Source organism: Chionomys nivalis, chromosome 7 (assembly GCF_950005125.1).
Source record: "Chionomys nivalis chromosome 7, mChiNiv1.1, whole genome shotgun sequence".
Classification (NCBI taxonomy): Eukaryota; Metazoa; Chordata; class Mammalia; order Rodentia; family Cricetidae; genus Chionomys; species Chionomys nivalis.
The window spans coordinates 81,091,455-81,104,518 of record NC_080092.1 but is presented as its reverse complement, the minus strand read 5'-3'; the positions used below and the strand labels follow the sequence as shown (position 1 = coordinate 81,104,518).

At 57.4% G+C, this 13,064-nt stretch overlaps 2 protein-coding genes across 5 annotated transcripts; both read left to right on the top strand.

Annotated features, from left to right (window-relative positions):
• Positions 1-454: 454 nt before the first annotated feature.
• Positions 455-1,976, top strand: Ccr10 (C-C motif chemokine receptor 10; the record flags this gene model as incomplete). Its single annotated transcript, XM_057774629.1, has 1 exon — positions 455-1,976. A coding segment is annotated over one exon (1,074 nt), but the record flags the coding sequence as incomplete, so codon positions are not given.
• Positions 1,977-3,776: 1,800 nt separating this feature from the next.
• On the top strand, positions 3,777-12,182 carry Plekhh3 (pleckstrin homology, MyTH4 and FERM domain containing H3). 4 transcript variants are annotated; one of them, XR_009057451.1, is made up of 13 exons: positions 3,777-4,381; positions 6,355-6,410; positions 6,766-6,845; positions 6,941-7,132; positions 7,217-7,374; positions 7,480-7,600; positions 8,355-8,661; positions 9,248-9,455; positions 9,749-9,885; positions 10,144-10,276; positions 10,456-10,889; positions 11,216-11,407; positions 11,833-11,967. XR_009057451.1 is itself a non-coding variant. In XM_057776746.1 (13 exons), exons 1-13 carry the CDS (start codon positions 4,220-4,222, stop codon positions 12,007-12,009), a joined length of 2,373 nt encoding a protein of 790 aa, XP_057632729.1. In that variant the 5' UTR covers positions 3,777-4,219; the 3' UTR covers positions 12,010-12,182. The 4 variants fall into 4 exon arrangements, 3 of the variants coding, with proteins under 3 accessions (XP_057632729.1, XP_057632726.1, XP_057632727.1); XM_057776746.1 differs by having other exon boundaries at positions 9,749-9,876; positions 10,456-10,914; positions 11,833-12,182; XM_057776743.1 differs by having other exon boundaries at positions 10,456-10,914; positions 11,833-12,182.
• The last annotated feature ends 882 nt before the right edge of the window (positions 12,183-13,064 follow it).

Genomic DNA, 13,064 nt, shown 5'->3' with positions numbered 1-13,064 from the left:
TAGGGTGGGGAGGAGAGCAGGGAAGGAGGCAGAAAACCTAAGCTTGAAGTCTAGGGACCAAGGCTGAAGCGAAGCCTGCATCTGACCTTCCTTCCAGAAGAGGGCACTGCGCAGGGAACAGACGCAGCCAAGATTTATTAATAATACAAATGCTTGGTCTAAGGCGAGCTAGATGCTTCATCTCTTCAACAGTCCTCCCTGCCGAGCCTGGATAGGACTAATAGACTGGGCAGAACACATTAAGTAACTGAGGTCCAGACAGAGCAAGTAGCGGCTCAAGAATCTGGGAGCAGAACTAGTAGGAGGGCAAGAGAAGCAGCTGCCTGTTCAGCGTACCCTAGAAAGAATTTTTTTGGGGGGTCTCTCTTCTGCTGTTTTCGACTTTAAGTGAGGAAGTCCTGCGTGAAAGGGAGTGGTGTAGGAATGTCTTACATGGTCCCTCCTCTCATTTTGATGTCACCAGGTCTCCTGGGAACCCTACTCCGGGTACGATGAGGAGGCTTACTCGGCCGAGCCGTTGCCAGAACTCTGTTACAAGGCGGATGTGCAGGCTTTTAGTCGGGCCTTCCAACCCAGTGTCTCCCTGATGGTGGCTGTGCTGGGTCTGGCAGGCAATGGCCTAGTCTTGGCCACCCATCTGGCAGCCCGACGAACTTCCCGATCTCCCACCTCCGTTCACCTGCTCCAGTTGGCTCTGGCTGACCTCCTATTGGCCCTGACCTTGCCCTTTGCAGCAGCAGGAGCTCTTCAAGGCTGGAATCTAGGAAGTGCCACCTGCCGAGCCATCTCAGGTCTCTACTCGGCCTCCTTCCACGCCGGCTTCCTCTTCCTTGCCTGTATCAGCGCAGACCGCTACGTGGCCATCGCTCGAGCTCTCCCAGCTGGACAGCGGCCCTCCACACCTGGCCGTGCGCACTTGGTCTCAGTCTTCGTGTGGCTGTTGTCGCTGCTCCTGGCCCTACCTGCGCTCCTTTTCAGCCGTGACGGGCCGCGGGAAGGGCAACGGCGCTGTCGGCTTATCTTCCCCGAAGGCCTCACGCAGACTGTGAAGGGGGCAAGTGCGGTGGCGCAGGTGGTCCTGGGCTTCGCGCTGCCTCTGGGCGTCATGGCAGCCTGTTATGCGCTCCTGGGCCGCACGCTTCTGGCCGCCAGGGGGCCAGAGCGGCGTCGCGCACTACGCGTTGTGGTGGCCTTGGTGGCGGCCTTTGTGGTGCTGCAACTGCCCTACAGCCTCGCCCTGCTGATGGATACAGCCGACCTACTGGCAGCCCGCGAGCGGAGCTGCTCCGCCAGCAAGCGCAAGGATTTAGCTCTGCTGGTCACCGGCGGCTTGGCGCTGGTCCGCTGCAGCCTCAATCCGGTGCTTTATGCTTTTTTAGGCCTGCGCTTCCGCCAGGACCTGCGGAGGCTGCTACATAGTGGGGGATGCAGCCCAAAGCCCAACCCCCGAGGCCGCTGCCCCCGCCGACTCCGCCTTTCTTCCTGCTCTGCTCCCACTGAGACCCACAGTTTCTCTTGGGACAACTAGGGCCACGATTCCAGAGAGGGGGGAGGGCTAAGGAAACGATCCCAGGGAGGGCAGTGAGAAAGGGGAGTAAGTGGGGGAACGTTGAGAAAGACTTCAGGACCTAAAGGGATTGCCTCTGCACTTAATTAAATTGATACAATGCAAATGAGATGCAACCCAACCCAACTATTGTTACTATTTTTGAATCACCAACTTTGGAAACGAGTTGTAGTGAGGCCAAGGCACCCCCACCCCCTCGCTTGCGCCTGAGTGGGAGGTGTTGGGGGAGGGGGGCTGCTGAGTTGGCTAGAGCTTTGAGTGCTGACACTCCCTCTGCCTTCACTCAGCCTCTGCCAACCGAGGTGAGGTGGGAAAGCTGCCAGGTGGGGAGGGGCGGGGTTCCTCCAGAGTCAGGGTAAGAAAGGGCTTTCTAACAACACTAGCGCTCTCCAGTAATGGCTGCTTTAGCAAGTACCTAGCTCCCAAGCGTGTTAAGTGTGCGGGGTGGTGATGCTGTCCCAAACTGTGTGTGCGTGGGTCCGGCCTGGAGGCAGGGGTAGGAGGCAAGAGATTCTAGTTGGGGGTGGGATTTTGGATCCCTTTAAGTCCTGCAATGGAAAGAAAAACACTAATTAAAAAGTCGAGTCTGCTGGTGTGTTAACAGATGCCTGTAGCCCCAGCACTCCAAAGACAGAGGTGGGGGAATCAAGAACCATATCCTGCCTAAGAAGAAAAGGAAAGGAAAGGAAAAAGTTGAGTTAGAGTTTTTCACCTAGGATTAAAAATAGGGGGAGGGGGAATATTACAATTTGCAAATTTCCAGAGAGGAGTTATTGGGTATTTAGAGTTGAGAGTGGGGGGTGCTTGTGCGGTTCATGTCCCCTGGAGACCAAGTAAAAGGAGATAATACAATGAACTTGCCAGGAAAGAGGGAGGTTAGATATCAGAAAGAATTCTCCCGCAGGCAAGGGTCGAGGATCTTGAAGAGGAAGGGAGGTTATGGTTGTGAAGTCTCTGGCCATTTTCATCCAATGTGAAAGTACAGTCAGGATGGCTTCTAGAGATGGTGCATTGATTTCTGGTCTTTGCTTTGCACAATCACAAATACCAGGATTGGCTCAAACAAGACAATTCTCCCAATTTAGTATCTGGCCAGCAAAGTCATACCCACTGCTCCAGCCCCAGCCTGGAGTCTAGGGGCAAAAGGGCGTGGCATACAGGTCCCTAGAGAGGCTTAGGCTTGAAGTATTTCCTCCGTCCGACCCGGCCCAGCCTGGCTAGTCGACGGTCCTAAAGCCTCAGGAGGTAGAGACTTAAAACTTCGGCCTCTTGAAGCCAGAAGCCAGGGAAGGTCTGAAAACTGCGCAGATCCTCAGGGGGCTCACGCTACCCTCAGGAGCCGACCTGGAACCCCTCGCCAGTGACCGCGGGAATCGCCGCTGAGTCAGCAACGCGCGCGCACCCGCTGTCTCCGGCTGTAGCACGGACCCCGCCCTAGACTCTTAGGGCTCTTGTTAACCCTTTCTTACGCAGAAACGCAGCAGATTCACCCTGGGGCCTCCGATCTTTTTTTTTCTGAGACTACAGAATTCCCTAGCGTGCCTAGCCACCCTCCCCAGTTCTGGTCAGTGCACTGTAAATCGGCTTTTTATCTGAGATCTTTGTCTGAGGCTTCTCGGAATTCCTTTCTCAGCTTTTTCACCTTAAAAGTGGGGTGACTAAGATCTAAAACTGGACCCTTTTAACTCCAAGGATGAAGAACTGCCTCTGCAGCTAGCTCTCCCGCGCAGGCGTGGGATGCCTCGCGGTTGTTAAAGCTCTGTACTTTGGCAGGGATTCCAAGATGTGTCAGGTAACCACAGGGCAGTAGCCCTGCTTCCTTCCAATAGCTCTTCCTTCTCCAGATCTTCTAAGAGAATTTTTAATTTGCTGCTTGGTGAACCAGGAGTTAAAACAAGAGCACGAAGGCGGGCCTACGTGACGCCACAGGCACCCCGAGTCCGACCTCAGAAGCTGGGGCGTGGCTAACATCACACCGCCCATGCCCTCCCCATTTCCCCCGCCTCTCTCCTCTGTCACTCAGCCAGAAGCACATGATGCAACCCGCCGTGGTTTCAAGCGTGGGATTGGTGGCCCTGGCCGGCGCCAGGAACAGAGATTGGGCAGAGAAGGCTGTGACGAAATGTAGACCCTGCCCTGTAAAGAAGGGAGGAGAGAAAAAAGAGGGAAGGTGGGGGGGGGAGAGGGAGGCGGGGTCCGGGAGCTCAGCTCGCGCCCCCCAGCGCGCCAGTCCCGGGGCTGCAGGGAGCGCAGCGCGCGCCGCCCGGGCCCCGGCCACCGGACGCCCTACCGGACACGACCCTCCCTGGAGCTTGGACCACTGCCTACCACGGACACTGTACCGGACACTGCCCCCCACAGGGCTGGACACTACAACAGACACTACTTCCCAGCTCCGGACATTGCTCCCTACTCCCTTCCCCCGGCTCTGGACGCTTTCTCCCTCCCTCCGCCGGGGCCCACACATTGAGCCCCCCGCAGGCTCCGACGAGCGTTCTCTTGCACCCCAGCGCTGGACACCCTCCTCCCGGACCCCTTCTCTCCTCGCGCCTCATCTCTACCCGGTTCGGATCCGAGCACCTCCAGTTTCTCCGATCTCCCCGCTGCTCGGGCGAAGCTGCCCGCGCCCCCATTCCCTGACTGCTAGCCCGGATGCCTCTCCCCGGGGGATTGTGGTGGCTCCTCTGCTGCCGTCGAGGCTTCACTCTACTGCACCGGGACTACGGGGACGGCGAGCTTAGCGGGGACGGGGACGACGACGACGACGACGAGACCTTTGAGCTACGGACCCCAAGTCCAGCGGGCGGCGGGAGGGTAAGTGTGGAGGGATTTAGAGCCGTGTTCAATCCTTCCACTACAACCGGTCGTTACGCCTGATCCGGCTCCATACTCGGGCCAAACGCCGTCCTTTTGGCCAACTGGAAATGTGGGGGAGATTCTTGTCTGGAGGCCAGAGCTCTGGGAGCTCCAGGGGCAAGCAGCCTTACACGGGATGTGCCTGTGGGCCTCGCGCCGCACTCAGGGCGCTGTCCACCTGCTGGGGGCCCTGAGGCAGAGGAGGCGTCACGCGTGGCCCGACCTGGCCCTGCCTCTCCCTTCCCCGCCGGGCCCGCGTCCCATCCCGTCTCCTTCCGCCTCCGCCAGAGCCAAAGAATGTGGCGAGGCCGGCTGAGCGGCTCGAACGCCTGGGTTCGTTCTGCTCACAGTTCTTGAGCGCTGGGGCCAGATGCGGGAGTTCTTACCGCGGGAACCTGGGCGAGGGGCAAAAGGCATCCTGGAATTGGGGTCTGCATCGGGAACCCCACAAAGAAATAGCTGGGGACGACGGCCCTTTGAGGACTTCTTATCCTGCCACTTAGGACAGAACTCTTTGCCCTCTCTGGTGAGGCTCCTGGGAATCCCGAGGGAATGGTGAGGGTCGCTTGACTGCTGGGGTTTTTTTGTTTTGTTTTAATCAAATCTCCCCTGGGAGACGCTGAGGCACCGTTGGTGTGTAAGACCTCGAGGAACCCTCCCTCATCATGCCCTTACCCACCAGAGACAAGACTGTGTGTACTATGGCCTGGGGTCAGGCTCCCATCCCCCCCATCAGGGGTCCCCCAGCAAGCTCCATGGCTCCATTCCTGGGTGGGGCGGGCTGCACCGCAGCCAGCGCCAGCACCTGGCGAGGCAGAGGGCAGATAAATATAGAGGGGAAGAGGAGGGAAGCAGGGGAGTGCTATTAGGGGAGCTGGTCTGGGGGAGATCAGTACCTGCCCTCTGGTGGTGTGGTGGAAATGGGTGGACTCCCAGGGAAGGGTCACTGCTTAAGAGTCCCCAAGCTTTCAGCATGGGAAGGTTCTCTGTCAAACAGGCCATGGCCTCCCTCCTGCCCCACCTCCACCCTCTCGGTAGAGCTTGGAGCTCAGGGACAGGTGTCCCTGGTCCTTCTTTTCCCTCCCCCCATCCTGGCTTAAGCAGTCTGGGCGCAATGGGACCATGGCACAGTTCCCGTCAGCTAGCTTGGCTCTGAGTTGGTTTGGAGGCCTCCCTCAGACCCTAGATTACAATTGAAGTGCCTAGGCAGGGGTTGGGAGTGGATTGTGTATGAGAAAGGCAGAATCCCAAATTACTCCTGGCCTAAGGAGTATGTGCTTAGCAGCCTCCTGCCCTCCTGAGCCCTAGCAAAGGGGCAGTCTGTCACCTTCCTCTGGGTTGTCTGCAGAACACACAAAGCCCTTGGACAAAGTGCTATGCAAAAGGATCCCTCTTTTCTTTATTCACCTTGGTACCCAAACCTTGCCCAGTCTTGGGTCTTGCACTTTCGCTGGGAGCTCATTTTCCTCTTCCACGGAGGTTCTGAGCACAGTGCGGAGGGTGAAGGGAAAAGTTTAAGAGGCTTCCACAGGGAGAAGGGATTGCATCCTTTCTCCAGTTTCAAAGATGGAGAAACTAAGGAAGGCCCAGAGATGAGAGGGGACTTGTGCAAGGTATGGCAGTTGCTTAGTGGTCCAGCCAGTATTGGAACCTAGGTCTCCTGGCTCCCAACCCGGTGCCCCCTCCCACCTTTCTCTCATGAATGCATTTTCAAATGGCAACAGAGATAAGCCTAGAGCTGTAGTGGTCCACAGAGACCTGTAGAAGGGATGAGCCCAGAGTGGCTCTGGTTCTTCCTGCCCAGTCACGACCCCCCCACACACACTCAGGCACCCCTTCCCCAACCCCCTAATGAGAGCTGTCCTGGGCTCCTGCAAAACCACTGGTGTTGGGGCTAAGGACTCTGAGTGTCTTCCTGCCCATCTCCCCAGGGTTCCCTGGATGTTACGCTGACTCAGCCGACAAGGAGCGGGCCGGTCTCTGACAGGTGAGTTTCTACTCAAGAGTCCCTAGTTCTGAGACCTCAGCTAGTTCTCAGGACCCCCTTCCTCGCCATCTTCCCTCCCCGGGTTGTGCAATAAGGGAGAGGCCCTGTGCTGCCGGACGCTGCGGTTTGGCTGGGGTCCCGGGGGGCGGTCCGGCCGGGGGCGCGGGGAGGAAGGGGGGGTCCTAGTTATTTCTGGTGCAAGGTCAGAATGGCCCCGCGGTTCCCACAGCCTGGAGGATGGGTGCCCAGCTTGGGAACATGTACCCCTCGCAGCCTGGGGAGCCCCTAATAAGGAGCCCCCTGGAGGCTGAGTGGAGGCCCCTCAGCCTCGCCCAACTTTCCATGTCTGGCACAGGCTGCAGAGCTGGGAAGAGACCTGGAGCCTCATCCCAGACAAGGGACTGCAGGAGGACGACCCCGACGTCGTTGTGAAAGGTGGGGACCCCCGGGCGCAATCTGAAGGCCCCCAAACACAGCCCTCCAAGAAATAATGTCCTTCATGTTAATCTCTTCTCCGGGTCTCATCCCAGGTTGGCTGTATAGGGAGCCCCGCGGGGGAGGGGCGCGGCCATGGCTGCTCCCGCGGCGAGCCTGGTTTGTGCTCACCAGAGACTCCCTGGACCAGTTCAGCAGCAGCGGAAAGGGGGCAAGGCGCCTCGGAAGCCTGGTCCTCACGAGCCTGTGTTCGGTGACTGGGCCAGAGCGCAGGCCCAAGGAGACCGGTGAGACATCTTGAGAATGTCCCTACCTTCCTGACAGGGCCCCCGACAATTCATGATTGCCTCTGTGGCCTCTCTTTCCACCAGGTCTGTGGTCAGTCACTGTGTCTGGCCGGAAACACAGCATCCGCCTCTGCTCCCCGCGCCAGGCAGAGGCCGAGCGCTGGGGGGTGGCACTTCGTGAAGTGATTGCTTCCAAGGCCCCACTGGAGACTCCTACCCAGCTGCTGCTCAGGGACATACAGGTGAGAGAGCTCGCCAGTAAGAAGCAGGAGGGTGGTGGGCCTAAAAGCTTTCTGGGCTCGTGGAGAGCTCCCTTCCCCCATCAAGGTGACCCTCTTCCTCTCTAGGAGAGTTGTGGCGACCCAGAGGCAGTGGCCCTCATCTACCGGCGGAACCCTATTCTGAGGCATACCAGTAGTGCCTTGTACGCCCCACTCCTGCCGCTGCCCTATGGAGTCAGCGCTCCCGGTGAGTGATTGGACCCCAGGTCGAGTCTTCTTGATGGGGATGGGGTAGACTTGTGATAAGAACCCGAGTGGGGTAGCTGGCAGGGACTTGAGTCTTCAGGGTCCTTCTCAAAGTCTTGAGTGAACCTGGAAGCAGTCTGGGTTGGAGGGCAAAGCCAGAACAGAATGAAGACTCTGCATCCCATACCCACCTCTAAGAGTCTCATTCTGACAAATTCCTTCAGAGGCATCTGCACTTTCCTATCTTTCTCCCTTATGTTTGTTAAGACTAGGACATAGCACCTTTACAGGTAGGGGACACCATCACTGGGAGAAATTGTGCTGCCTCTTCTAGGTAATACTTCTCCCCACAAAAGGAGTATTGACTGTATAGTCCTAAAGCTAGAGGCTTAAAGAATGCCAGGAGATGAACCCTGGGTTTCCGTACCCAGAGTACCCAGAGCAGCCTTTTTTGGGACCCACTGTGATGGGTACCCAGTTAAAGGATGGGGGAGGGGTTAAATCTTTCTCTCTTCCTTACTAGGATAGGTTAAGCAGTGGCGGGTGGAGGGGGGTATTCATGGGAGGCAAAGGTTGAGAGTTTGGTTCTGTGGACCATTGCTTTCCCGCCACTCTTCCTGTCCCTCGTACCCTCCTTTCCACGCCATTCCGTGTCCTCATACACCCTCTGACCTTCCTGTGGATCGTGCTTTCCTCCCAGGGCGCAGCTCTGTGTCCCCTCTCCAAACCATCCCTCCTCCCCCACCCTCCCACAGGCCCAGGCTACGCACCCTTGCGAGAGGAGGCGGTGCGGCTGTTCCTGGCACTGCAGGCGCTGGAGGGGGCGCGGCGCCCAGGGCCCCTGATGCAGGGTGTGCTCCAGACCTGCCGGGACCTGCCTGCACTCCAGGACGAACTTTTCCTGCAGCTGGCTAAGCAGACCTCAGGTCCTGCCGGTCCCCCTGGGCTCCCTGCCACTCAAGATCCTGCCACCCTGCGGTACTGGCAACTTCTCACTTGTATGAGCTGCACTTTCCGGCCTGGGGGAGCTGTCCGAGGGCACCTCCTGGGACATTTGGAGAGGTGAGAAAAAGAGATGCCTCAGCCAAACAGCTTCAGGGCTGGGAGAGAAAGACAGGTGCAAGAGAAGTGGAGATCCAGAGAAGGGATGGGATGCCCAAGAGCAGGCCTGCTGCTAATAACACAGTCAGTACCTTCGTGGGAATTGCAAGGTCATATCCCACACAGGAGCAGGTGATTCACAACAAGGCATTCTCTTGGAACAGAAGACCTACAAAAACGGCAGGATTTCAGAAAGCGTAGTAACGTGGTTGGAGTTCAGAGTTTAATTACGGGAAGATCAGGGAGCTGGAGGAAGTGGGCAGGGCAGTTGTAGAAGAGCAGGCAGGAGACTTTGAAAATAATTCAGTTCTGTGTAAAACACCCGGGACATATTTAGGTTGCACTCAAGAAAAGTGACATATTGGGAAGGAAACCAACCGGATGTAATGTTTTTCCCCCCATGCTGGGGAATCCTGCCTAGATCCTCAAGCATGCTAAGAAGCCACCGAGCTATGCATTTTCACCCTTGGTCAAGTAAAATAAATTATGATAAAGGAAAGGAAAAGAAACCCTTGGAACACTAGTCCTTGGATTCCCTTTAATTCAGAACGGAGCAGGCACTCCCGGACTCAGAACTGGCGGAATATGCGCGCTTCATCCGGAAAGCTCTGGGCCGGACGCGGGGTCGAGAACTGGTGCCTTCGCTGGCAGAGATTTCCGCGCTGAGTAGTCGGCAGGAGCTGTTGTGCACCGTGCACTGTCCTGGAGCTGGAGCGTGTCCTGTGGCCATCGACTCCCACACTACAGCGGGAGAGGTGAGGCCAGAGAAAGACTCCCTCCCGCGCTCCCACAACCCGCCCTTCCAGCTTTATTTAGCCGCGGTACTGGTGACTGAACCCGGAGTCTCCAGCATGCTAGACACCCTTACCAGCATCTCGTGCCGGCTCTAAGTTTGCCCCTAGTCTCAGATTTGTTGCTTTGGAAAGTCAGCGAATGGTGGTGACAAAACTAAGCGACCTTCGCCAGTAGGTTCAGCTCTTTCCAGATTCTGAAAAAAGACCTCCCTCTCCCCAGTGACCCGACTTTGCTCTTCCTCCCCTCTTCCTAGGTGGCTCGAGAGTTAGTGGGAAGGCTGGGTTTGGATCGGAGCCGGAACGCGTTCGCCTTGTATGAGCAGCGAGGGGCCCAGGAGCGAGCCCTGGCTGGGGGAACCCTCGTAGCCGACGTGCTCACCAGGTTTGAGAAGTAAATGTCCAGCCCCAGCCCTGCGCTGTATTGGCCAATCTACTTAGCTTTTGTCTACCTTTAAGCACGTTTATCTAGGCGTGCCAGTAGCTCGCTGATCTGCAGACAGGTTCCTACCCGCCGGTGGTGTGCAGTCTGACTTAAAAGGCTCGCCAGGGCTCCACCACAAAAGTTTCTTGGTCCCGCCCCTTTCCTTAGCAGCCTGAGCCCATGAGGGCCCTGCTTCCCAGTCTTAATGCATCTTTTTCCCTAATGCAGTTTGAGCTCAGAAGAAGCCGGACTGGAGGACTCGTCCGATTCCGGGTGGAGACTGTGCCTTCGTCTTCACGGACCTCTGCACCCAGAAGGGCTATCTCCAGATGGTCACGAATTGCCTTTCCTTTTTGAGCAGGTGAGATCTCTGGTTTTTACGACTCCAAATCGACCACAGCCTGAACCCTTATTCCGGACCATCTTCAATTTGTTGTGACAACCCCGTGGGAGACTTTTCCTGAACCCAGACCTCCTCAGATTCCATGCCTGGAGGTGTCTTCACAGCTCCTACACTGACATCGTATGCCTCCCTTGCAGGCTCACGCTCTGCTGCTGCGCGGCCGGCCGCCCCCGCCTGATGACACGCTGCGCGCCCTGGCGGCGCTGCGACTGCAGAGTTTGCACCGGGACTTTTCCCCGCGGGGGCCCCTGCCACGCCTGGACCGCCTGCTGCCGCCCCCCACCCCACCGCGGGAACAACCGCTGCGCCCTACCCCCAGGCCACAGTCCTCCGCCGCCCTGCTGGCCGGGGCGCTCTGGAGCCCAGGTCTGGTCAAGAGGCGGGCGGAGCGTGCCCGGCGCGGCTGTACCGGCTGCTCGACGGGAAGCACAGCCCAGGTGGGAGGAGACTGCACCAGCACGACGGCCGCGGTGCTGGGAGGCTGGAAGAGGCTACGGGGCATGGGCCAAGCTGAGGCCATGGCTGCCTACCTGGCTCTGGCGGCGCAGTGTCCGGGGTTCGGCGCTGCTCGGTATGACGTTCTGGAGCTGAGCACGGTGAGGGGGAGAAGGGAGAAGGGGACTCTGGTGGTCCAAGTCCCAACACTTTTAATCCAGAGCCACAGCCCCCCACCCCAGCTGGGTCATTTCATTTCCGACATGTAGAACAGCTAGCAGCTGCCCATCTCCAACCCCTGGACTCCCCAGCATTTGGGCTTGCACCTCCAGGTGCTTGTGGCCACTCCACACCTGTGCTGTGTAAATCAAGGGTCAAGGAAGATCACAGCCAACTGCCCCTACCAGAAATAAAGGTGCGAAAGCCCCGCCTACGACTCTGACCCCGCCCATCTCTCCGCAGGAGCCTGGTGGAGGTGCTCCACAGAAGCTATGCCTGGGTTTGGGAGCAAAGGCCATGTCGCTCTCCAGGCCTGGTGAGACAGAACCCATCCACAATGTCAGCTATGGTCATGTGGCCGCCTGCCAGCTAATAGGCCCTCACACCTTAGCCCTGAGGGTGGGTGACAGTCAGCTTCTCCTGCAGAGTCCCCAGGTGAGAAAACATGGGTGTACGTGCAGCTATAGACTCTAGGGCTCCAGCTGTGGCCTAAGGAAAAGTAAGGAGCTTATGTTTGATTTGGGGGGAGGCAAATGGTAAATGGGAATCAAAGATTAAGAGAGAAATACTACAGACTGTAACTGGACAGGCCTTGACCGGAGGAGAGTCCTGGAGCTGTGGGAGTCTCTTTGAGACGCGAGGACTTAGCACTTAGTGTGTTGGCAGATCAGAAAGGAAAATGCCTGACACCCCCAAGTGGAAGGGGGGGAGGGGTGAGAGGAAGAGAAGGTCGCCAGGACTAGAGCCTGTAGGAACCTACCTGGTAGGGGAAGCTGGAGAGGAAGGGAAGTCAAAAGCGAGCCCAGTGGGCCCTGTTGCACGCTGACCCCCTGTTGCATGCTGGTGCCGCCCTCTCTTAGGTGGAAGAGATCCTGCAGCTGGTGAGTGCCTACTTGGCCAACCCCTCCCCTGAGAGGCCCTGCAGCAGCTCTGCTCCTCCAAGCCGAGACCTGCCAGATACCTCCCCTCCCAGCCAGCACCAAGGTCTGGAAAAGCCCCAGGGACAGTCTGGATGCCTGGGGCAGCTGCAGGACTAAGCCTGCCAAGAGGTCACGACTTTTCCTTTGCCTCCAGTCGGAGAGGACAGTGCTCTGAGATTTGAGGAAACCATGGACCCTTTTCGGCCCTGCAGGGACAGGGTCCACCCACACTCTCTCTAGGCGGGCAATGGGTGTGGACAGTTTTTCTAGTTTGTTTCTTAATTTATTCGTAGAAGAAAAAAAATCCTTATTTACACAAACCCTTCCTGTGCGAGTGTTGTCTGCGGGACAAGTTGGAGTTCCATGGTGCAGCCCTGCACCCCCACCCACACCCTGGGCTTTTGCGGGTGCTGAGGGGCATCTGAATACCACAGAGCTCCACCCTCCTTGACCTTCTGGATTTAACCTCCTCCTGGCCAGGGAGCCATCACATGATGGTGGGTGGGGCAGGCAATAAGGCTGTACTGGAAGCTGGCAATTACTCATCCTCTGTTCTCCATGGAGTGGTGAGGGGTGGCCTCCTGACATCCCTGGGCTGGAGGGCAGTGAGTCATCGAGACTGGCACTATGCAGGTCCTACCTTGGTGTTCAGCTCCTGGGCCCTAATTGGGTATGTGTTTGGTTACCCCATGCTTTCAGAATGAAATGGAGAGGTGCCCAGAGCAGCATGCAGATGTAGAAACATGTCTGGCACAATGGGCACAGGCCTCCTCTTGAATTTTTATCCTCTCAGATCGGGTTGAGAAGTGCTGAGCTCCTGGAGACTCCAGTGGTTCCTAGGCACTCTGCAGGCTCACTCTTCTGACTTGTTCAGAAAACAGTTCAGTCCCTTTGCCCCTACACCCTGTTATCATCTCCATGAGTGTAAGAGGCTATGGCAGCATCATGCAGCTGGGGACAGCAGCTTGGGCACCGAGGACACCATGGATCACGATGTTTCAATAATGCCGAGAGGGACTGACCCCTAGTAAAAGAGGCTTTGAGGCAAGAGATGCTGGTGCAAACACACTGAGACCTGGGCTGAGGAATAAGGAGTCTGAGCAGGTGAGGCCAGTACACTGTCATGTGCCTGGATACGGAGGTGTGCCCACCCAGTCCACGGAATCACAGAG